The following is a 23,009-nucleotide window of genomic DNA, read 5'->3' as shown; positions in this document are numbered from 1 at the left end:
TAGGTCCTGGCCGTTCTCGGTGTTTGGGAGGATGATTCGTTTTGCTTTAGTTTTCAGTTAAGTGATGTTGGGAAAGACTAACAATACAAACTTTTGTGTTAATTATTTATATGTGTATACCTTTATAAAACCACAAAGGCTCATGATTTTTGGTAGGTGTGACATGAAAGGAGGCAGAGGTTCCCTCAATGAATAGAGTCAGGAAGGCCCTGCTGCCTCTGCCTAGCCTATCCTGCCATGGGGAGCCCAACCTTGCCCTCCACCACCCTCCGGTCCAGGACAGACTCTTCTGGAGCAGGATGTGGTGCTGCCCGGCCGCCGTGGAGCATTGTCTCCCGGGGGTGCAAGAGCCTATCCCCGCCGCGGGAAGGGAGGCTTACAGTCCCCACGCCTCCCGGTGCAGGCACGGCACCAGCAGCTGCGAACCCACTCACCCCATGACAAAGATTTTGTAATATTGGAATTAAATGATCACATACAAAGTCGTGTATTGCTTGATTGTGCTTCAAATTATAGCTGCAGAACGTTAGGAGTTTAAGCCCTTAGTGAAAATTTCGTCAGCTTTCAGTGACAGTTTTAAACCGAAAAAAATAATCTGTGGAGTACCCAAACTCGGCTATTTATTTTTAGTAAAAATGTCATTGCTGTCATTAAATATAAACTTTAGGTTTATACGGAAAATAATGCATTTTCTGCACGTGAAAGGACATTAAAATCTAATTGTGTCCAGCTGATGCGGCGATATGTGAGAGCTAGATGATCTTCCAAGCTATGCTGTACACAAGCCACGCTATACACACACAGATGGCACGTTGGAATAGGTGCCTCTGGATGCGCTTATCCTTGCGCTTTTGCAGCGGCTGTGCGTGCGCTCGTCAGCTTGTACCACAAACAGATTTACCACACGGCTCTGGGTCGGGAAGGATGTGTTTAACGATCCTCCTGGCTGCGAGACCTCCTGCGTGTGCATCTGTCCGTGCGTCCGTGTGTCTGTGTGTGTCTGCGGCTGTTCGCGCTCTCCGCGGACAAAGACGTCTCTCGTTCAGGAGCGCGGCAGCCTGCAAAGTGTGAATAATTTTCAGCGAGGAGTTACACTAAATGGGAAAGCTTTTAGCACATTATCCACTGGCAATTGGACTATAATCTAATTGTCAGCCCTCGGGTCTTAATAGAGCCTTTCTCTTTCCACCATTGGATTTGCATCTGGGAGATGCCTAATAGGTTTAAAACGCCTCGCATTTTGCTCCAATAAGCCACCTTCTCGCTGTAGGTGACATTGAGCTGTTTTTGTTGTGAAATTGGATCTCAGGTACCTGGGCTTCTGCCTTGCTGGCGCGGCTCTTTCCGTGAAGGGGAGAGCATGGAGCGGCGGCAGGGGAGCGACGTCCCCGCCGCAGCAAGGGCACTGGGAGCGGGGGCTACTCCGAAATCGGGGAGCGCAAAGAGAGGGGGAATCCGGCGGTCAGAGCAATAGAATTACGTGCAGCGAAGGACAAAAAAGCTCTTGAAAGCAGGGCTGATAATCTCATGATGTTGCAGGGGAGCAGAGCCAGAGCCAGAGCCGGGTAGCGCTGTAGCCATGGCTTTATAAAGTAGCGGTGCTCCCACAAGGCACGAACGGGCGAGCCGGAGACCCTGCCTGAACGAATAAACCCCATTCTTTATGCTGGAGAAACTGGTTTTTATCTACAAGGGTGAAAAATAAGAAAGAGCAAAAGATTTTAACTCTTCCCGCCTGAGGCAGGAGTAAACTCAATCCCAAAGCAGCGCTGTAGGTTACCTTGGAGAGGGGTTGCGGGTTGGAGGGTCAGACACACGCCCCGGGCAGCACCGGGCCAGCAGCGGTCAGGGTGGGACGGCGGCAGGGAGGGTCTCGGCAGCGGCACTCCGCACCCGTAGGCTCCTAATTAAACATGGTCCTTGCCCTCCGCTCAGGCTACGGATCCGAAGGGGAGACGGAGAAGTGACGGAGGAAGAGGGATGGAGGCAAATGCCAGGTTATCCCAAGGGACACCGTGAGAAGAGCGGGTGTCAGCTCGGCTCGGTGCCGGGCCCATTTAGGGGCGCAGCCCCGCGGGTGCCGCAGCCCAGGTTTGCCTCTGTGGCGTGAAGTATGCGGCGTGGGGGCTTTTGCGGGAACAAAAAAAAAAAAACCTAAAAGGGCAACGGTCCCTCATCACTACGCGAAAGAGTTGCTTAAAACCTGAGCGTGGTTCCTCGCCCGGTGTGCGCCCCTCTCCGCACACTCCGCCCGCGGGCCTGCGCGGCCGCGCGGAAACGCGCAGCGTCGGAGCTCTTTGTCACACAAGCGAAGGGTCACCCGAAATCATCTCTCTGGACCCTAGGTTGCTCGGCGGATTTCTGCGGGTTTTCTGTCCATCGTGTGTCGTTCCTGTCATGATTTTGTCTAGGTGAGGAAAGGGCCGGGAAGAAATGGTGCTCATGGCTTTTATGGGATCGAGCTTTCTCCTTGGCTCTTCAGGGATCAGAGAGGGGATTTAGAGGCGGGCTGCAAGCTCCCTGTTTGAAACCTGACGGCGAAACTGAGACCTAGTCCTGATTAAAGCTGGGAACCAAACGAGCGCGATGAGGTGTGCAGCGATTACTGCGCTCTGTTTTTTTGCTGTTGCACAAGAGAGTAAGGAGCTTTTTAGGCAAAGGAAAGTGGGGGGGGGGGGGGGAAGTATTTTGAAAGAATAATGAAGCCTAATGAAATGTCTCTGCCACATCAGGCTGACACCAGCGACAAACACATGGATTTGCTAGATTAAAAACAAACTGCAGTGTAGATTGCGTGCTCTTATAAGGATAAACAATAACGAAGGATTTAATTGAAACGGGTTCAAGCCAGGCAACCGCCCTGTTGGGGAGCAGCAGGCTTGGTAACTCTGCTCTCGGGAGGGGGTCGGTACAGTGGTGACAGCCGCTCTGTGCCTGGACGCGGCGGGGACTGGCAGCTCCGGTTCGCATCTCCTGGGAAGAGTGCGCCGACGTTTCTAAATACATCCACTTGGTTGGGAAAGCAGAGAGGCATCAAGAGCTTTAGGGTAGTAGTGTGTTCCCCTGCCACCCCCTGGTCTCGGGAAGCCGGCCCGTCGACGGAGAGGGCCGTGGGCAGGGACGGCAAAGCAGCCCAGGGAAGCCGGGCTCTCACCCTTCCCGCACTCGGGTTGCCTGATCTCTGTGTCTCCCCAGATCGGCCCCGGCGGGGGAGGGAGTCGTAGCGAGGATTAGACGGCCGGAGCTGAGACCCATTCCCTGCCCACGGGGAAGGAGGGGGTGCTCTGGGCGTCTAGACAACGCTCATTTCCTTATCGGAGGCGGAGCGAGGGGAAAAAACCTAAAAAATATACAGATTCTCGTCAGAGAGAGCGAAAAATTGTATGGCTTAACTAAACAAAAGAAAAGCCATCCCGTGTGGACGGACCCGTTTAAAATAAAATAAAACGAAGCTCCTGGTTTCTTTCCACCCCGTTTTTTTTTTTATTTTTTTTTTTACCTCCAAGGTACGAACAGAGATCTGAAAGCCCCAAAGCTCGTTCCTCTCACCGGGGGAAACCTCCTACCCGGAGGTGAGCAGCAGCCCCGTCCCAGCTGCACGGCCGCGCCGCGGCCTCGGTTCCCCCTCGCCCGCCGCTCCGCTCCCCTCCGCGGCCGGGTGCGCCGTGCCCCGCTCACCGCGCAGCGCTTCCCCCCGCCGCGGCCGAGTCCTCCTCCCCCAGGCCAAGGCAATGACCGGTCGCCCCGCGGGACTGGAAATCCCGCGGCGAGGGAGAGCAGAAATCGGTCCGGAGCTGCCTCAGCTGCCGGGGCTGAGGCGGTGTTTCTCAGACGGACGCACAGAAATATCCACGGTCACCCACCGCCCCTCTCCCCTCAGCCCCAATGGACCGGGGGCAGCCCCTGCTAGGGACAGGTATGTTACGACCTCACTGCTGGGGGACGGAAATAAGCAAGGGAAAAAGAGAGGTTGTTTGGGGGGTTTTGGTTGTTTGGGTTTTTTTCGGCTTTGTTTTGGTTTTGGTTTGTTTGATTGTTTGGGTTTTATTTGTTTGTTTGTTTGTTTTGTATGATCTGCGCTGTTACTTTGACAGGAACCTGTGGGTTTTATTATCCTTACTTGCGCGGCGGGGACAGTAAGTAGGAAACCAAAGGAGACTTAGGCATCCCTGTTACCACCAGAGGAAAGGTGAAGAGGGTAACTTTCCTGGCTGTTTGTACCCTCCTTTGCCTTTCTTTTCAGGCAGGCCGGACCCTGCTTTTCAGGTAGGGCCAAATGAGCGCAGGGCCGAGAGCTCGGGACCAGTCCCGGAGGGGTCCCAGGAGCGGGGCTGTCGCGCAGCGAAACCGGACCCATAGTTGGCGGGATGTCCCTCGGGATAAAGTGGTAAAGTGTCGGGGGACTTTTTGTTTGCTTTTTTAAAGATTGGTGTCGGCAGAACCTCTCGTCTCTGCTTCCCTGTGTCAAGCAAGAGGCGATGCTTCGTGAGCTGATCCTCCCGGCTCGCCAGCCGCGGGGCTGGCTGTGCTCTCCCCTTTCGCCCCTCTCCTCCTGCTAATGCCTGAGGCGAGACTTGGCCCCCAGACCGCTGTGGGCCACGCCGATATTCTCTGCCAGGCGCTTTAGGCGCTTCTAAATATGCACGTCCCGCTTGCGATAGACATTCTATCTATTAGCAAATTCAGGTAACAAAAGGGCAAACTGCAGTTGATTCTCGCTGATCTCAAAGCGATAAAGCACTATTTCGTCTTCCCCACTCCACTGGCTGGGAAGGGTGACCCAAATGATTCTTTCTCCATAATAATTAATTAAGTGTATGTAGTAGGAACGGGATCGACACCGGGTATGTATGCTCCTGGCACGAGCCTGCATAATAAGAGTCCTTTGGCTCTGTTCTAGGTTTAAAAGGTGGAACTTCATTGATAAAGTTGCAAGTCCTCTTGTGAGTCGGTCTAGCGAGTAAATATCTTCAGTGATATTTTTATTTAAAGGAATTTAATGAAACGCACCGCTTTTCTTTATTTAATTTATTCATGAGAGTATGTTTACATTGTATGTGTGAAAGAGTACTGGTGAGAAACTTACTTAAATCACCGCCTTAGAATAAGCTATTCGTTGGTGCCATCAGCCCGTCCCGACTTTCTCTGTCTTATGTGCTTGATCAATGCCATCTATTTCGCCGCAGCCGATGAAACGGATTTGAAGAAAACTGTGCGATCAGCGGCCCACGCACTGGTTTGGCTGAGAAGGGAATGCTGCAAGGGTCTCACCTGGAGTCGGCGAAGACGAGTACATCTCACCGGGATGACAATATTTGGGATCCGGTGCAGCAAAACCAAGGGTACGATCAGTCTTAAGGAACATTCTGTCCCAACAGAAAGCACACAACGACGAAGACGGCTGCTTTGAAAGCTGCGGTCTTTTAATACTTGAATGTAAAAGAGAAAACTGACACTCACACACACGCACCAGAAAAATTCACAATTACATTTCATCCTTTCAAGCGCCTCTCCGCCGTTCCTTGCCTCGGCAAAGCGAATAGCCTAGGGACCTTCTCGGGAGCATCCCTGGCCGCGCGGCCTGCCCCCTCCTTCCTCCCTCGGGGCTCAGAGGAGCGGATGGCGCTCCCCGAACCGCAGCCGGGGCCCCGGCGGGGAGCGGGGCTGGGGTGCCCGAAAGGGGAGCGGCTGCAGGGAGCTGTCCCGAGGGCCGGCCGCCCCCTCCCCACCCTGCGGGCGGGCAGAGCCGAGCCCTCCCCTCCCCTCTCCTTCCCTCCCTCCGTCCGTCCGTCCCTCCCCCCTCCTCCTCCTCCTCCTGCTGCTGCTGCTGCCCGCCTCCGCCCCCTCCCCCGCGGCCGGGCCGGGCCGGGCCGGGGCCCTTGACGTGTCCCGGCGCCGATTGGCCGCCGGCCGATAGGATCTCCGCGGCCCCGCGTTAAGGCGGGGGAGCGCGCGGCGCCGGGAGCAGAGCGCTCCCGGTATCCCGGCTCCGCCACCCCCGGCCGGTCCTCCCCCCGCCCCGTCCGGGCAGCGCAGCACCGAGCCGCGCCGCGTCCCCGCACAGTGGCCATGGAGTACACGCCGCCCCCCAAGCCGCAGCTCTCCTCCCGGGCCAACGCCTTCTCCATCGCCGCCCTCATGTCGAGCGGCAGCTCCAAGGACAAGGAGTCCCCCGAGAGCACCATCAAGCCTCTGGGTGAGTGGGGACGGGGGTGACCGCCGGTGTCCGTGGGGTCCGTCCATCTGTCCTGTCCGCCCTGGCTCACCCTTCTCACCGCTCCGGCAGCCGGGTCGGGCAGCGGCGCGTCCCCCCCGCCCGAAGGTTTCCCCTGCAGAGCGGAAAGTAGCACCACCTAAGCTTGAAGGTTGAGCGCCTTCATCACCCACGGTTGTTTTTAGGCGAGGCTGTTTATAGCATGAAGAGTTTCCTAAATTCCTCTAGTTTCAGTTATGCCTTTTATTCATCCAGCTTCGCCATTTGCAGAATAATCCCACACTCTAAGGTAGTTCAATTTCTCTTCGCTGACATGAAATGAATCTCTTAAATATATATCGCAAATCCACTCTGGTTCTGAAGTCAAAATAGAGACTCTCCGTTGTCGTACCCACGCTTACAAGGGGTAATAAAACTTGTGTGTAGACCTGAAAATCCCTTCACTCCACAGTTCTTCGATATAAATTCATATAGGCTGTTTTGCTCTACGTAGACCGGGAGGAGTTTTTTGTAAGCATTTACTATTTTCGGGTAAGCGATTTCTCTCTATTCGGTTGCCTCGATTCAGAATCCTGAAAGCTTTTAAAAAACATTAACATCTTCCCCTCCTCCCCCCCTCCAAGTTTCTGCGGTTTGTCATCCTTTCGTGTATCCAGGAGTTCGCAGAAAACTACAAAATATGTGTTAAGCTTTCAGGGCGCCAATGAACAGGATTACACTCAATCTTAAAAGAATTCAGAAAAGGCAGCTCCTCAGTGTCTGCTGCACCTAATCAACTGTCTCAAAAGATTTCACGTAGTCTAGGGATTCATTGTGAACTTCAGTTTTAAGTCTGGGCGCTAATGTAGGCCGGGAACATTGTAGTATTCCCTGTCGGCATATTTACATGGGTTTGTGTTAAACTTAGTGTTAGTGCAATTGCTTTTTTTTTTTTTTTTGGTTGGTTTGGTTTTTTGTTTGTTTGTTTTTGTTTTCTTTTTTTTCCCCTGAAAATGCTTATTTAATTTAACTTTTCAAAAATTTTAACCCCTTCCCTCATATCGTTCAACTAAAACTCGAAGGGAAACGACTGTCTGTGACTCGGTTTTTATTAACTGGAACTTTAGGCAAAACCTTTCCCTGGAGGGGCAGGGTGCGTTCGTGCTCCTCCCGTTCTTTGGCGCCGGATCCGTCGCCGCATCCCGGTGCCGCATCTCGGTGCCGGGCAGAGCCTTCGCAGCCCTGCTCCCTTCTGGCCTCGCCTCCGGCGGAAACTCCCAGCGGAGCTGCTGAAGCGCCCGAAGCCTCCCGGGTCTTGCGGGGGTGGGCGGCAGCGCCGGCGGGAGCCAGACGTGGCGGGCGGCCCGCGTCGGCAGCAGCTACTGCACCCGCGTAGGTTGCGCGAATGCACGCAGCTCCTCCGGAGCCTGTTTCTCCAAAGGAGCGGGTTCAGTGTCAGCAAACCGGCTGGCAGACCCAGCTTTCCTGAGAGAGTGAGCCCGTGCCCGCTGTTTAATTAGCATTTGGGGTTCGCTTCCCCGCGAAGGAAGAGTGGAGCCTGCGCGGCCGCGCTCGAGCACTTTCTGCGTTGCGCTCTCTGCCAGCGGCGCAATCCAGGAGCAGCGTCCCGTGCTCCCCCAGCGTGACCCTGGCCCTCAGCAGCCCCTCGGCGCCCAACGCTCCCGTTTTAATGAGAATTAGTGACCTTCCCGTGGAACCCCTCGGTTAGCGGGGGGGCAGCGCGCAGGGCTGGCTCTGCCCTGCCGTGCCCCGCGGAGCGGATCACAGCCGGGCGGCGGCGAGGCCGGGGCTGTACTGCTCCCGCCGCCCCCCGGGCGTCTCTCCCGGTGCGTCTCTGGGGAGTGGCGCCGCTGCGGGCTCTTCCCGGAGCTCATCTCATCGAAAATCACCACCGCTGCCCTCAAATTATGAGGGGACGCCTAAAGAATCGGCCCGGTCTGCGGGTGTGCTGGGGCAGAGCGCGGGCAGTTGAACGATAAATGCCATATAAATATATATATATATATATATATATATATATATATATAATATATATTATATATATATAAATATAAATATATATATATATATATAATATATATAATGCCATATAAATATATATATATATATATATATATATATATATATATATATATATATATCGGTAGTCGCATTGTCCTGGCTGAATCCCCTCTCTCTCTCTCTCTCTCTCTTTCTCTTTCCCCATCTCTCTCTCTTTTTCTTCAAACCCTGCAGAACAATTCGTTGAGAAATCCTCCTGCGCCCAGCCTTTGAGTGATTTATCCAGCTTGGACCCTCACGGGGATTTTAGCAGCAGCCCTTCTTCCCTGTGCACCGAGCCCCTCATTCCCACCACCCCCATCATCCCCAGCGAGGAGATGGCCAAAATCTCCTGCAGCCTGGAGACCAAAGAGCTCTGGGACAAGTTTCATGAACTGGGTACCGAGATGATCATCACCAAATCCGGGAGGTAAGGCTGGGCAGCCCCTGAGTTTCCCTCTGGGCATCATTCGAAAAGCGGCTTTGGACAGGGGGAAAAAAAGGCGAAGTTACCTAAAGCCCGCAGTTTTTTTGTATCGGGAAAACAGCACGGCTGGGGGGAGGAGGAGGATGAAGTCCCACGTTTGCCGCAGCCCTTGGTGGCCCCAGCCCGGCGCTGCGCGGTGTGGTGCGCGGAGCCCCGCTGGGGCAGAGGGAGACGCAGCCGGGGCCGGCAGCGAGGTGCGGGGCCGGCTGAAATCCATCCGAGGCGTCCTGGCGGCAGGGAAGAAGTGTTGATTCCCTAATAATAAGATTTGTCACTGAAAGCCTGCAGTGATTTTGAGTCGCTGGGTTGGTACAGACCGAGGGAAACGCGGGGTCGTGGGGAAGTGATTCTGCTAGAGCTTGGTTTGGTTTGTTCTTTTCTCTCGGTTGCAAAAATGCGCAAAAGAATTTCAGGCTTTCTTCTTACCTCAAGCTATGCCGTTTCTTCAATAAAGTTTGTGGGGTTTGGGTCAGTCAAACGCAGTTCGGAGGAGCCAAATGTCTTTTCTCCCCAAAGTTACTTTTTATTAATGTAGTTGCCTGAAGATTTTTTTTTTCTAACTGGGGAGCTCTATCGATATATGTTGTTGGTTTTTTTTTAATAGGTATAAAACATACAATTTACAGTTCAGTATTTTAAACTGTAAAAAATTATTTAACTTTATTTCTAGTCTACAGGATAACCTTACATTTTAGAATTGTGTTTTGTCAAAAGTTTAGTACGGAAAATAAATGTTTTAGTTTTGAAAATTCCGTACAAAAATATTGTGAGCAGGCTTAAGAAAACACTATTGTAAAATACGTGAGAATAAAAACGGAAATAATTTCTGGAATATTTCCCTTACAGTAGCACGGATCCTGTAAAATATAAATAAATATAAAAAAATCCAAGTTCCTAAGTATCTATGTACCTTAGCTACAACTATTTTCTGAAATCGTTGTGTACTTCTAACTAACAGGCAAATAGTATATTTCTCCTTTCCTTATTCACTTTTTACCATGTTTTTCTTTTTGCTTCCCAAATATAATTTCGATTTCAAGCTGATTTTTGTCTCCTTATTAGAGAGACACAAGATTTAACTCCCATCATGTGGAAGCAAAATCAATACATGCTTTAAGTTTTTTCAGGGGATTTAAATACAATTCTTACTTTTAACAGCTTTTCAGATGCTATCTTATTTCTGTTGTCTGCCTAAATATTTATTTTCTGATTTGCCTTTTCTTAGGAGAATGTTTCCTACGATCAGGGTTTCCTTCTCGGGAGTGGATCCTGAGGCCAAGTATATTGTGTTAATGGATATAGTTCCTGTGGACAATAAAAGATATAGATATGCCTACCACAGGTCTTCCTGGTTAGTGGCTGGAAAAGCTGACCCTCCTCTCCCTGCAAGGTTTGTAGATTTTATTGCTGGTCTTTCATTTCTCTTTACTTTTTTTTTTTTCTTTTTTTTCCCCCTTCATGAAATATCTTGTATTAATCTTTGAATTCTGTTTGCAAACAGTTCTCTGAGATTTTGAGTCCATGTTCAACAAAGCTGGTTACAAAACTCTGATTACAATTTTTGTGTTGCAAAATCTGGCCTCAAATCTCTGCTTGAGATTTGATTTATACTGAGTATTCCAAGACATGCAGAATTTGGTTAAGAGTTCTTCTACGCATACTGGGGTTTTAAAAAAAATATATTTGTTTGTCATGATTCAGATAAGAAAGCTGAAAAAAAATTGATGTGTCTCTTGGATTTTCCCCCCCAATATTTGACCTCATAATTTAAAGCCGTCCAGGCGCCACCAGCCAAGCCAAAGTAGAAATAAATTGCAGTTCATTGCTGTTTATACTTGAAATTATATTATTTCTGTAACATACCCAGTGTTTGCTAACCAACAATTTTATTCTTGATTTTAATCATCTCTTAGGCAGCAGGCAAAGTACAGAACAGTTCCTCAACACAGTTACTTTCCTTTTCGTTAAAAGATCATGACATATTCTGAGACATCAGGAAAAACCCCTCTGTAAAATAAACTCTCTAAAATAAATTCCCTTTTCTCTACAGAAACAAATGCTTTAGAAATTTAATTTCTAAAGTCATTCCATTAATGTAATTAATGACTGATTCCTTTAAGCACTGGGCAACTGAGGCTGCAGCGCTGGGCTGTACAGTGGGAGGGCACTTCAGAGGAGACCCACACTTCATCGTATTCAGCCCAGCACTTCTGTACCTACCTCAGTCCCCAGGTCCAGTGAGACTGCAGCACATGTCGAAAGGCTTTGCTGAGTCAGAGCCTGAGATATGGAAATAACGCGGATGCCTCTCTGGCTTCAAAGAAACTTTTTGCAGAGGACTCTGCAGAGGAGCACAGATCTGCTCCAGGTGGCTTAGCCTGGGGTTAAGAACTTGCTTATTACAGAGGCAGAAATTATAAGTGAAACACGAGAAATGGAAACAATTTTTTTTTTTTGGTCTGTGAGTATAGGCACCAAATTCTGCGTGATTTCCTTATATAAATAGTTGAACTGAAATCTTGGTGACTGGTGATCTCTGGACGGCTGTTCAGGGAAGTAAACAAACAAAAAGCGCAAGCAGAGAAGCTGTGATTAAAGACAGCAACCTAGGAGTTATGTCTGCTTTGTTTTCATGGCCAAAAACTCCTTCTTGCAATGTGGTTAATGTCTGAGGGCTTCATTTGACGTATTGTAATGGGCACTGATCAAAACCCAAAGAAAAAACACAGATCCTGCTCCAAAGGAATCAGCATCAAAAGAAGAAATAACAGAAAAACAGAAATAATTTTAAGGCAGGATTTCCCCCTTCCTATTTTTTCTGTTCACACCCCTTTTGGGATACCTTTAAATAGATTTCTAATTCACACTCTCTCTGGCATGGACTTACTCAACAAGGAAGTACTAGAACGTAAGAGAAGAGACTGGAATAATTAGCAGTTGCCCTACTGAGTATTGGATAAATACTCCTTGAAATTTAACAGTTATTTTTATTGTACTGTGGTGACTTTCGGTAGTCCTCAGCAGATCAGTGCCCCTATGTGCAAATCTGTGCTGTTCCATTTTCAGGATGCTTTGCCCCCACGTGTGAACGTACACCTTTCCTGCTTCATTTTCAGGATGCTTAGTTAAACAGACTATTGACCAGAGCACAGGCAGAGATAGCTTTTTCTTTGTGCAGATGGTACTTACATATACATATTTATGCACTTTGTCCTCCTTATACGTCCCTTAGGTGAAAAAAGGATGTCAAGAGGTTCAGTTCCAGTGTTTGCATTACCAGTGCTTCTTCTAGAGAGTTAACGCATCTTTTCAGTCTTGCTTGAAAAGATTAAAAGTAATTCTCCTCCCATCTTGAAACGAGTTTGGTCCTGCTCCAGTAACAAAACCCTTAAGGAAGTTATGATTTCTTGTCCTCCAAACACAGGGTTTTAGCTCTCCCTGCTTGAGGAGTGTCAGTGAGAGGTGTGTGTGTTTAGTGTCTGGGAACTGGTAACAAGGTACTTACTCCCCACACACACATCATTGCTTGCATCTGCCTGGGCATAGTGACATCAGGGGAATAATTCAGTAGTTGCATTGTGCCTGGGTGTAAGACTTTGCAGGATTGAACCAGTTTGATGGTTTTACTCTTTCCATTATAAAAATAACTTTCAACGCTATGGCAGTTTTGTAGGGTTTTTTTGGGTTTTTGGTTTCTTTTCAAATTAGTGAGTATTCTGTGATTCTGTTTGAAAGATTAGCCCTTCAGGGAACTTTCTATTAAAACCAGTTTTATCCTTGTCTTCCTGCTGTCAATGTTGAAGACAAGTTTATGTTGCAATGAACAAGTTTATGTTGCAATGAGCACTTAAATAAAAATACTTTTCAGAAAGTCTTTTGTAAATCTTCTAAAGTGGTATCTGGGGATAGAGTTCCTATGTGATATTTTGTGTTTGTCTTCCACATTGTTAAAACTGTGTGAAACATCAGTTCAGTAAGTTTTAGCATGTACCTTTATTTAATCTTCTTCCTTTTTTGCCTCATTTCTTTCACTCAAAAGTTTGTCCCTATATTTTTTTAAACTGTGTTTGTCTACAATAATTTGTTCAATGAACTTAGTGTTTACAGACTTCTGGAGAACTCTAGGCAGGAAAAACGGTATTATATTTGAAAATTATTTGAGACATTATAGTAAATAAAAGTAGCATGCAGAGGGCTTGGGGGACCAGACCATCTGTTAAAATAAATAGAGGGAGTGCAGTGTTGCATTCCAAAATACACAAGAAAGAAGCAGTACCCAAACCTTGTGTATATCATAAAACATTATATACCGTGGAGCAAATTCACACCCAAATATGGCTCCTAAATCCTTTGTGAATTGAAGTGAGGAGCCCCTCACATCTGGCTGGCCTTGGGCAGCAGATCCTAGGCAAACTTCAGGGAGAGCCTCGTGTGCTGTGCTGGAATGTGCACATTTATCTCACTGACCTGCTTGCTCGTGCACACACGTGGTCTTGCCAACAACTTCTGCTTTAGAAATTGCTCTGTCAAGTGTTCAACACTCTTCCCTGAGGGGTGCAAGCTCAGGTTGTGGGACAAGTGTGGGAAATAGGTGTAGGTCACCAGGTGGAATCCTGTGTTGCAGTGGGATTGTTGAGGTGTAGCAAATGGGCAAAGAAAAGTAAGGTCTGTTATTGTATTGTATACCAGTAATTGATATTCTGGTGCCCACCCTTCAGTGACTTTCCTGTTAGCACTCTGCTTACAAGCACTTAGTAACTTTAAAGCAGTGCCAAGCATTAACCATGATGGTGTAAAACAGTTGTGCTCAGCTTTTCAGCACAGGGAGGTTTTTACTCATTCCCTGCACATATTTGAAATACTTTGGCTTCTTGGTCCCAATTAGCCAAACCTTGATGTGTCTGACACTCTGTGAGCACAGTAAACATTATTAGCTATCCAGACACTCAAAATTAGGAAGCAGGCTCAAAAAAAAATCACAACTCTAGCTGAAAATTTGCAGGGCATGTTTGACACTCCTTTTGTTTTGCCTTCCCTAATTCAGGGCTCTAAATATTGAAATTTTCACAGTTTTTTAGAGGAAGGTAAAGTTAGTTTTCATGAGAGCTAAGATTCTTTTGACATAACATGATCCCAGGTCTTGGTATTTCACAATACATCATTATTTTTTATGAGCTTTGCAGGGCAATCAGCAGAGTCAATAGCAGTAAGGACGCCTGCATGCTAGGAATATTTTATTGTGACAGGAATCCTGGCTCAGCATCCCTCCCATGGACAGAGCTAGAGCAGCCAAGCTGTGCTTTGGATCAATGTAAGGAAAACATCCTGCACATCTGAGGCGAGCTGTGCTGGTAAAACTTTAGTTTCACTGTGTCTTGGGGATTCTGCTGGCAAAAACAGAATACAGGATCAAATCTCCTTCCTCTTTGAGCAACAGGGCTGCTCTCCCCAGTGTCTTTAGTATGGGCATTCCTTGATTAGGGATCAGCTTGCTCTATTGGAGAGTTACGCCCCACCGTTTAGTGGTTTTTCCATTCTAAAATCGTAGCTCAACAACAAGGACAAATGTTTATCTTCCTAACCTGGCAGCTCAGTCCTGCCCCACCCACCTAATGGAAGAAAGTCATTTGTGAGGCCAAAGACATCACCCAAAATGAGAGTCAGGCCCTCAGTGAGTGATGACCAATGCAGGCAATAGCAAAACAGGGCTGGTTTGCACTAGCTGAAGATCTAGTCCAGTTGTTAATTTTCCAGCACGAAAGAACAGTTGAGTTAATAATTTTCAGCAATACATTTTTCCTATAAAATCATTGCTCTTAAATAGCATGGCACTTGTAATTAGTGCAGTCATAATGTATATATCATTGTATCTCCATGTCTTCTTGCTTCCTTTTCTTCTGCTTAATTTCCCAAGTGTAGGATTGTTAATAGCAGAGCTGCAACTAATTTTTCATGTCAGACCACTGTGCTGGACTGCAGCCTTCAACCTCTTATAAACAAACGTCACCACAGCAAATGTGTGATCGTGTGCAGGTTAAAATCATTATCACGGCTTAATGTTACATATAAAGAAAAATGCATTTTTATCTGCATTCCCCCACTATCTCTGTAATGACACCATGTTTTTTCTCTTGGAGTTGTAGTCATTGTTATTTTAAGTGCTTGTTAGTACAGCTGTGGGGAGAGACATGATCAATTTTTCATTTGGGAAAAGACACAACAGGGAATGTTAATGTCTCCATTTTAGATAGTGGGATAAAATAATAGTTATGGTTAAGGAGCAGTCTAGCACTCACACACAGGATTCTCAATTATGTTCCAGTGAATTAAATAAGTCATCTGCTTTACTGTCCTTCATGAATTGCTTTATTTCAGGAATTGATTTATATGGGGGAGATGGTATCATATTCTAGCAGCAGATTTGTATTACCCTAAGTTCTTAGGAACTTTGTATTACCCTAAGGCCTCAGGATATGCCCGTGAAACCACTGCATATCCCAAAAGCAAAATGACATGTGCATTTTGACTTCATACCGAGGTGGTGCCCACACACAAACCCAGAGGTGAGATTTTATTTTGAGCAGGCATTTCCCCTGTGTTTTTTAGGTTGTATGTGCACCCGGACTCCCCGTTCACAGGAGAGCAACTACTGAAGCAGATGGTGTCCTTCGAAAAAGTCAAACTCACCAACAACGAGCTGGATCAGCATGGCCATGTGAGTACCTCTAGGGGTGGGAAAGGGAAAAGAAATCACCAAGGAATTGCTTGCTTGTGCCACAGGGCTAAATGGGAGAGAGACTGCCATGGGGAAAGGCTGCCATGGTCCCCATGTTACACCTCTTTTAGCCAGCCCTTCATACCACAGGGGTGGAAGATGTTGTGTGAAGCTAAAATGTGTTTGGTTTAACATGTTTAAGGGTCCTTTTGGGTTCCTTTGCTCTTGAGGAACAGGCAACTTTCAAAGTCAGGATTTTCTGTAATATTTCATAAGGTGGAGCCTGGATCAATGGTTCAAATCATGCTCCTACTTCCATTAGAGGCAAAACATCCATCAGGGACAAGTTCAGGGTGGAGCTGAACATCAGAGGAAGGGATAGAAGGAAGGCAGATGAGCCTTTTGTTGTGCTTCTGCTTGCATTTTGCTGTGACTTGGCAGTATGCTCTGCCACGTGCCATGGCCAGCAAGCCCACATGCTTTTATATGTGTGCTTGGAAGCTCCCTGCAGGTCACTTCAGGCCACCTGTTAGGGTTGGGTCTGTCAATAAGAGTTCTTTTACTTCCAGACTCATAGCAGCATGGGCTCAGAGTCAGAAGAAAATAATGACCTGACATCAAAGCAGGGTCTGTAGAATTATAAAACGTAAGTGTGCCTCAATTGCCCTTGAAATAACTGTAGGCTAACTGCAAGTCAAGGTGCCAGAAGGTGGGCTTTGGCCTCTGAAGGAGACAAGTCCCAGCTCTGATTGGTGCCAGTTTGTTGTCCCAAGTCCTGAGGCTGGAAAATGGTGAATAGGATTCAGAGCTGCTTGCCACGGGTTCCTGCTATGCTCCATCAGTGGGGACAACTACTGTAGTTATCTGAGTGCCTAGTGGTAGGTGGTAAGAATAGGTATTGTCTGTCCTGTTCTCTCCTCTAGAGTGCCTGTAAAATGCAGGAACGACTAGGTAGTGCTTCCAAATTGCAAAGAAAGAGCTAAATTTCCTCTGGTTTGGTGATTCTCTTGGGGAAGGCAGAAGGAGCAAGGGGACAGATTTGAAAGAATCGTTGGCTGGGAACAGGGCAGTTCAGTTCAGAAGAATGGGCATAAAGGCAGGATTAGTAAATGAGGTGTTGGGAAGACAGGAATGATTTTGAATTCTAAAGCATGTGTAGGGGTAACTAATTCGTTCAGCTGAATAATTGCAGAATACAATGTTTCAGAAATCCCTTCTCTAGTGTGGTATTTATTGCCTGGACTGTGCGAACCCTGGCCATTTGTCTCAGCTGTGCTCTGTGCAAATGTTTCTCATCCAAAAGAGAATTTTCACTCACTTCAAGAACTGAGAATTGAACCACAGCCGTGATCATTTAAAATACATCCTGGAAATAACAGCATCAAAAATAGCTGAAAATCCCAAACAAATAAACAAAAAGAAAGCCCAGATAGATGCCTCTGTGTCATTCTTTTGTAGAGATCCATCTGTGTGTGTATTGTTCTTGAACCCAGTTCCCACCGTTGTTCCCTTCAGGAACAACGTGGAGAATGGTTTTGCTTTTTTCCTCTCTTTTATTTCATGATCTGTAGAAGGGCGAAGCTGAAGATTTGTTGGCTCTATCACCGAGTGATGATAGAGCAGTATACGTGAGCACTTAAAAAGAAGCATTTTTCATCATAAAGGGGCCATGTGTGCCTCTAATAAAGGGCTCGCAGCAGTATATTGCAAGCTAGTTAGGAGAGCTGCAGTTCCCAGAAGCCCAGAGGAGTAGGAAGAAGAAGTAGGTCTGAGGAGCTGTCGGGAACAGAGACATGTGGCAGAGCAAGAAGATGTAATTGTCTCAAATACAGGCAGCACAAGAAAATGATCCATAGTGTTTGAGACGCAGCCTTCCCATTAATTTCCGGAGAAGCAGAGGTTGATCCCATTCTTTGCACAAAGGCTCTGGACAGCCAACAACAATGGAAAGTTTTGTGTGCTCAGTTAAGGATAAGCCCTGAAGGCTTGATCCTGTGTTGAGATTTGAGTGACAGGTGTTATCCCTTCACAGAGCACTCTCTTTTATATTTTGTGGGGGTTTATGTTCCAGATTAGGATGTCAGGTTTTATGTACTGCCTTACTGAAGCTACGCAAATGCCATCATTGGATGATCAGTAGAATTAAGGAAGAAATCAGTTCTCTGGAGCCTTTAAGGAGGGTGCACTGTGCTATGGCCCATGGCACCTGTGTATGAAGAGAAGAGGAGAATTGAAACCCCTCCTGAAATCTCTCCCTTCAGTTTGAAAGAGCCAGTCTTCACTTTTTAATTATGTTTGATAAGGCATGTTGGCTCCTGAAGAAGTTTGGATGACCCAAAAGACGCCTTTAAATACTAGTCAAAGGTAGGGAAAATGGACCCAGCCTGATTCCAGTTTGTTCTAGTTGCTTGCTTTCTTCACCATCCAGAAGACAGTTTTGGGTGTTAAGGTAATTGTGGTTTGCTTGTAGGGTGGTTCCCTTCCTGAAAAGGAAGAAGTGGCATTTGGAAGTGGAAGAAGAGAGGCATTTGTTTGTTCTAGCATATGTTTGTTTTCTCTTATTCTGAGACTTTTGGGATTGGCAAGCATTTCTGATTGTGTACCTTCAGCAGCATGTGTAACCCCAGAGTTATGCACATATTCTCCCCAAGCCTCAGGCAGAAGTCTTAAAAGTCTTAACTCTGTGTGCATGGCATACAGCTCACTGCATGGAAACACTTTCAGATATCCTTACCAGAGGGAGGAAATGGCTCCTATCTCTAGATTTTTACAGCCAAGCAAGAAATTGCCATTTTTCTGTCTGTGAAATATTTATGAATGTGACATTTCCCCCCATTTTTTTAGTGATACTATTCACACACAGTACTTCCTTTAGGACTTTTCATTGCCCTTCATTGGAGAGCCATCATTTCTGGATTATGGTGAGGTGAGCCATGAGTTGCATACATTATTCTAATAATGTACTTGGCATTATTTTTGGCATTTATTCAAACACATGAATCTATGCAAAAGCAAACTCAAAGCTGTGAGCATGTTTAATAAATAACTGTGAAAACTGAAAAGGGGTCATGGAATAGCCACAAGTAGTTATGCCCAAGTTTTTTTAGTCACAAGTTAGGAACCTTTGTGCTTTCAGAAAGAAAACTTTACATGGTAATGCTATTATTTGGTGAATATGGAAGTGGCACTCACAGCACAGTTCCTGAATTCAAACCCATCTTGGAATTTTGCAGCTGGTATCCAGATTGCCTCTGGTGACTGGTCTGCAGCCAGTGGGAGCCAGATGCCTACAAACCTGCCTGACCTTACAGCAATCAGGAACCTGTAAGGAGGTATCCTGGTCATCTCCCCTGACTCAGGCTGTCAGCACAAAGGTAGATGGGGTGGCTGAGGGCCTGTGGCTGCCAGCAAGTATGTGCAGGGGGGCTGCCATGAATATATGGGCACCTGATGTACCTCTTGGGGCATGCCAGCAGGATTGTTACTGAGCTGGCATAAGAGATTTTCTGATAGCTACACCATGCAGGAGGGGACTGCTTGGACTTTGAGGCCACTCTTGCAGTCTGCTCTGTGAGGAACACCCTGTGAATCTAACTCCTTTGGGCTGTTTTTATATGGTCCTAATGCAAGAAGTTGCACAGATATTAAGGAGTGTCTTTGTGTGTCATCAGCAGCTTGTGTCAGGGTGCAGGTGGAGAACTACACATACAGACCCTCACATGAAGGAAATGGTGACATTTACCTTGGTCATGGGTGTTTTGTGACCTGGCTGCATTCAGTACTTGTTTTGTACGTGAATGACCAGACTTGCCTCTGGTGGGAATGAGAAATGTAGAGTACCACGTCAAGGGAAGTTATCCATGTGCATTCTATTTTATGGAAAACTTTCATAATGGATTACGTGGTCTTGTTTGAGAAATGTAGTTCCTTTATCACAGTTTGCATTCAGAGAGGAGTGAAAGGAAAGGGCATGTGTGGGAGCTGCTCTCAACTTTTTCCTCCTTCCACCTGACTGCTGCTCAGATGTAATGCTTTGGTGTGGATATCATGGCCATGAAAGGCAATGGAAAGCACCAAGGTCTGTGGGCTAACCCCTCAGTAAGCTCATCACCATCCACATGCCCTGCTTTAAAATGTCTTTTCCATCTGCTTAGAGCACTCCAACTAACTAGGATGGCAAGACAAAATTTTCCAAAGAGGGGGAAAAGTGCTAAGGATATTAAAGGCAAGGTCCATGGCCACTGAGTATATTCCTATATAAAATGGTGAAGTGCTTTGACAAAGGACCTGAGCTGGTTAAAGCAAACATGCAACACTTTCAGGATGATGGTTCACTGTCATTGCAATGTCTTTCTTGCTGCTCTGTGCCTCCTCACAAAGTCTCAGTGTGAGTCTTGGCAATATTGGCCCCAAAGGAGCAGCAAAGAAAAACACTGATGGAAATTGTAGCCATGATAGAGCTGTCTCTAAGCTCTCCACTCCAATGCAATGTGCAACCTTTCTCATTGACTTAGCATGAAATACTGCACTGCTCCTGCTATGTTTCAGCTGAAGTTAACGCTTCCTGAGGAATGCACATTAGCTATTCCAGATGTACGGAGCTGACTGTAATGTCGTTATGGCCCCTGCAAAATAGAACCACCCACACCATTGCCAATTTTGTCTTGTGACTGTGATTATATCCAAAACAAGGGCTGGTGTGAGCTGAGCTCTGTATTTAATTCTTATATTGTAGTACTGTGGTTAGAGACCGCCGAACAGGCCTCCAGCCAGTGGTAACTAAAGCAGGGGGGACTCTTGGTTTGACTCCAGTGAACGTTGAAATTGGTTGGTTGGTACCTTAGATTTAGAATTGTTTTGGGAGCTCGTAAACAATTATTAATGAGGATAGAATAGCAAAACCCAGTCATCTGGGGGTTCTGTACTGGTTTCCCTCCTTGCTCTCATTTTTGGTAGTCTGCGGTGAAGAGCACCCCTGAAGGAGTTTGTTTTAAAGGTTTGCCACAGTGAAAGGCTACGTGGAGTTTTACTTTTGGTCAGATGGTTTGTGCTGCTGTTGGTAGGTTTTTGGATGGGTCTAATTTTTTTTTCTGAGGGATTTGTGACTGTTTTCATTCTGCACATATGCGTTTTTGCAAGTGGGGGCTCTTGGCCATTAGCTTTCAGGAGTTACATATTCACACCTGCCAACCAGGGCACACTCTGGCAGTGACTAATTCTGTATGTAAAACACCTCACCTGTAGGAACAGGTATTTATGCCTCAAGAAATGCATGCTCATCAGTGGCGTAGGAGTGAGAGGAGACTAGCTCCTGGGATGCCTGCTTTTCCACCTTCATTTCCTGGAACTGCCCAAAGGAACTGGAGAATTTGCTCTGAAAACCAGCCCCTGGCTGGGTAGATTTCAGATGCTTCCCCTGTAGATCTTCCCCCCATCCCCCTCTCCCCCACCCCCTCCATGGTTTTATAGCCTTTAAGGGCTCTGTCAACCTTCCTCTCAGGACAGTACTCCACCATTCTTCCTTGCAGATCATTTTGAACTCCATGCACAAGTACCAGCCAAGGGTGCACATCATTAAGAAGAAGGATCACACAGCTTCTTTACTAAATCTGAAATCAGAAGAGTTCAGAACATTCATCTTTCCAGAGACAGTTTTTACTGCTGTTACTGCCTACCAGAATCAATTGGTGAGTAGAGTTGCTAATTTCCACAGATGTAACTAGATACCACCCTGCTGAAAACTCCTTCTGCCCAATCTAAACTAGGAAAATTTCTGCTATAACCTACCTTTCCATGCCAATCTTATTCACATTCATGAGTAATTCCTGAAGATACAGCAGCAGTACAGACTTCAAAGAGCAGTAAGGATTATTCATGAGAGTGAAACTGGCAAGTAAGAGGCTTTCTTTTGTCTTCTCCTCTGTCTATACAAAGCTGCTTGCATATTAACATTTAGTCATTTTCTAATTATAGCTCATTAAAGAACTGTTCTTATTTGCAGTGATCTTTCATGCCACAAGCTATGAGCTGAGAGAGATTCTGGTTTGCACATGATGATTTCATGGGCTTAGAAAGTTGACTAAGTAAGCTGTAAAGCTCAAACGTAGGGAAAATCACTAAGAGATATGCTTTTCAGAGGCTGCCCAGATTACATCCAGATGTTTGAATTTCAATTTGCATGCCAGTGAATAATATATACAAAATGGAGGAGATCATAACAATGGATTGCTAATGAGTAATTTTAGGAAGTCTATAAACAATCAGAGAACAGAGGCTCTGCTTGATGGTGGATTGGCCTTTAATATTTAAGTCAAAAATATGCTGTTGCCTTCAGTGTGATTCAGAGAGTGCTTTAAGGACTTACTGACTATGGTACTTCAAAAAAACCCACCTATTTTGCTCCTTAGTTCCCTCAAGTTAAGAAAAATATAGGCATTGCCCAAATATGTGGGCAGGCAGCATCAGAGAGTTCATGTACCTGCCGGATTATTTAAAGAAGTAGGCATTTCCTAATATGAAGCAAAAGCAATTTTGAAACTAAGGCATAGGGTGCCATGGAAGCTCTGAAGATAATATTAGTAATATTAAGTCAGTCCTTATGACAGACCCCCACATCCTGCTTTAAGGCTTTAATGTATTGATTTAGACTTAGATTTGTATCTGAATGCTGTAGAAAACATACTCAGCACCTGGTAATCCCAAGAAAATAATGTTTGGACAGGCAGATAGATTTTTCCATGTAACTTTCTTTAGAAACCAGCAAAATAGTAACAGGCACAAAAACAGCTAAACCCAGAATTTATTTCTGTAGGATGGATTTTTGTCTACCAACGATATTTACACTAGAGATGTTTCTAAACTAAAAGCACATACATTGAGTCCTGGAAAATTTCTCAATGGAACATCTCCGGAACCCCTAGAGGTTGATCTTGTCATTTTATTTATGACTAATGAAAATGGAGCCTTTTTTCATTTTTGCCATTTCTTTCAGAACTGTTTTAAGAAGGGATTGATTACATTTCTGGAGGTTATTAGATAAAAGCTAAATACATTACACTTTCAACAAACTATCTCATAATTTAAGATTTAAAGGGCATGCATTTATTTAAACAGTCAAACCACTGCCACAGAGTTGAATTGTAGGTCAGATTTCATTTTAAAATGCTTTCTAGCAGATGTTCTCTGATTGTTTGTGAGACAGTCTCTCAGGAAAAATATGGCCATAAATGATTGTGAGTCTCATCTGGCTTTGGTGGATACAAAAAGTTTCTTCTGTGATGTCATACCAAAACTTTAATATCAGGAAGATGGAAGTTTGATTGGTGAAAATATACTCAAGAGATGAATAGACATCCTTATTGTTCTGTAGTGCAGTTGGCTTGGTGTGTCGGTGATCTCAGTCAATGGAACTAGTTAGAGCTTGCCTTTTTTCAAGGTGATTTTCAAAATGCTGCCATAAAAATCTTCACTGGATGTGAGGCACTAACTTGCCACTCTGCAACATCACCATAAGCTAAGGGCTTATGGATGTCTGGAAGTAGAATGAGCCTATA

At 46.1% G+C, this 23,009-nt stretch overlaps 1 protein-coding gene across 1 annotated transcript in view; it reads left to right on the top strand.

The window, feature by feature from the left end:
* Positions 1-6,069: 6,069 nt before the first annotated feature.
* The window catches only part of TBX20 (T-box transcription factor 20), a 33,984-nt gene continuing 17,044 nt past the window's right edge, over positions 6,070-23,009 (top strand). Inside the window, exons 1-5 of the mRNA XM_053956288.1 lie at positions 6,070-6,196; positions 8,450-8,684; positions 9,967-10,131; positions 15,348-15,456; positions 20,985-21,143. Of these exons, the coding sequence (XP_053812263.1) occupies positions 6,070-6,196; positions 8,450-8,684; positions 9,967-10,131; positions 15,348-15,456; positions 20,985-21,143 (795 nt within the window). The remainder of the gene's footprint in view (positions 6,197-8,449; positions 8,685-9,966; positions 10,132-15,347; positions 15,457-20,984; positions 21,144-23,009) is intronic.

The sequence above is a fragment of the Vidua chalybeata genome, chromosome 1 (genome assembly GCF_026979565.1).
Source record: "Vidua chalybeata isolate OUT-0048 chromosome 1, bVidCha1 merged haplotype, whole genome shotgun sequence".
Lineage (NCBI taxonomy): Eukaryota > Metazoa > Chordata > Aves > Passeriformes > Viduidae > Vidua > Vidua chalybeata.
This window is presented reverse-complemented; position numbering and strand designations above follow the sequence as displayed.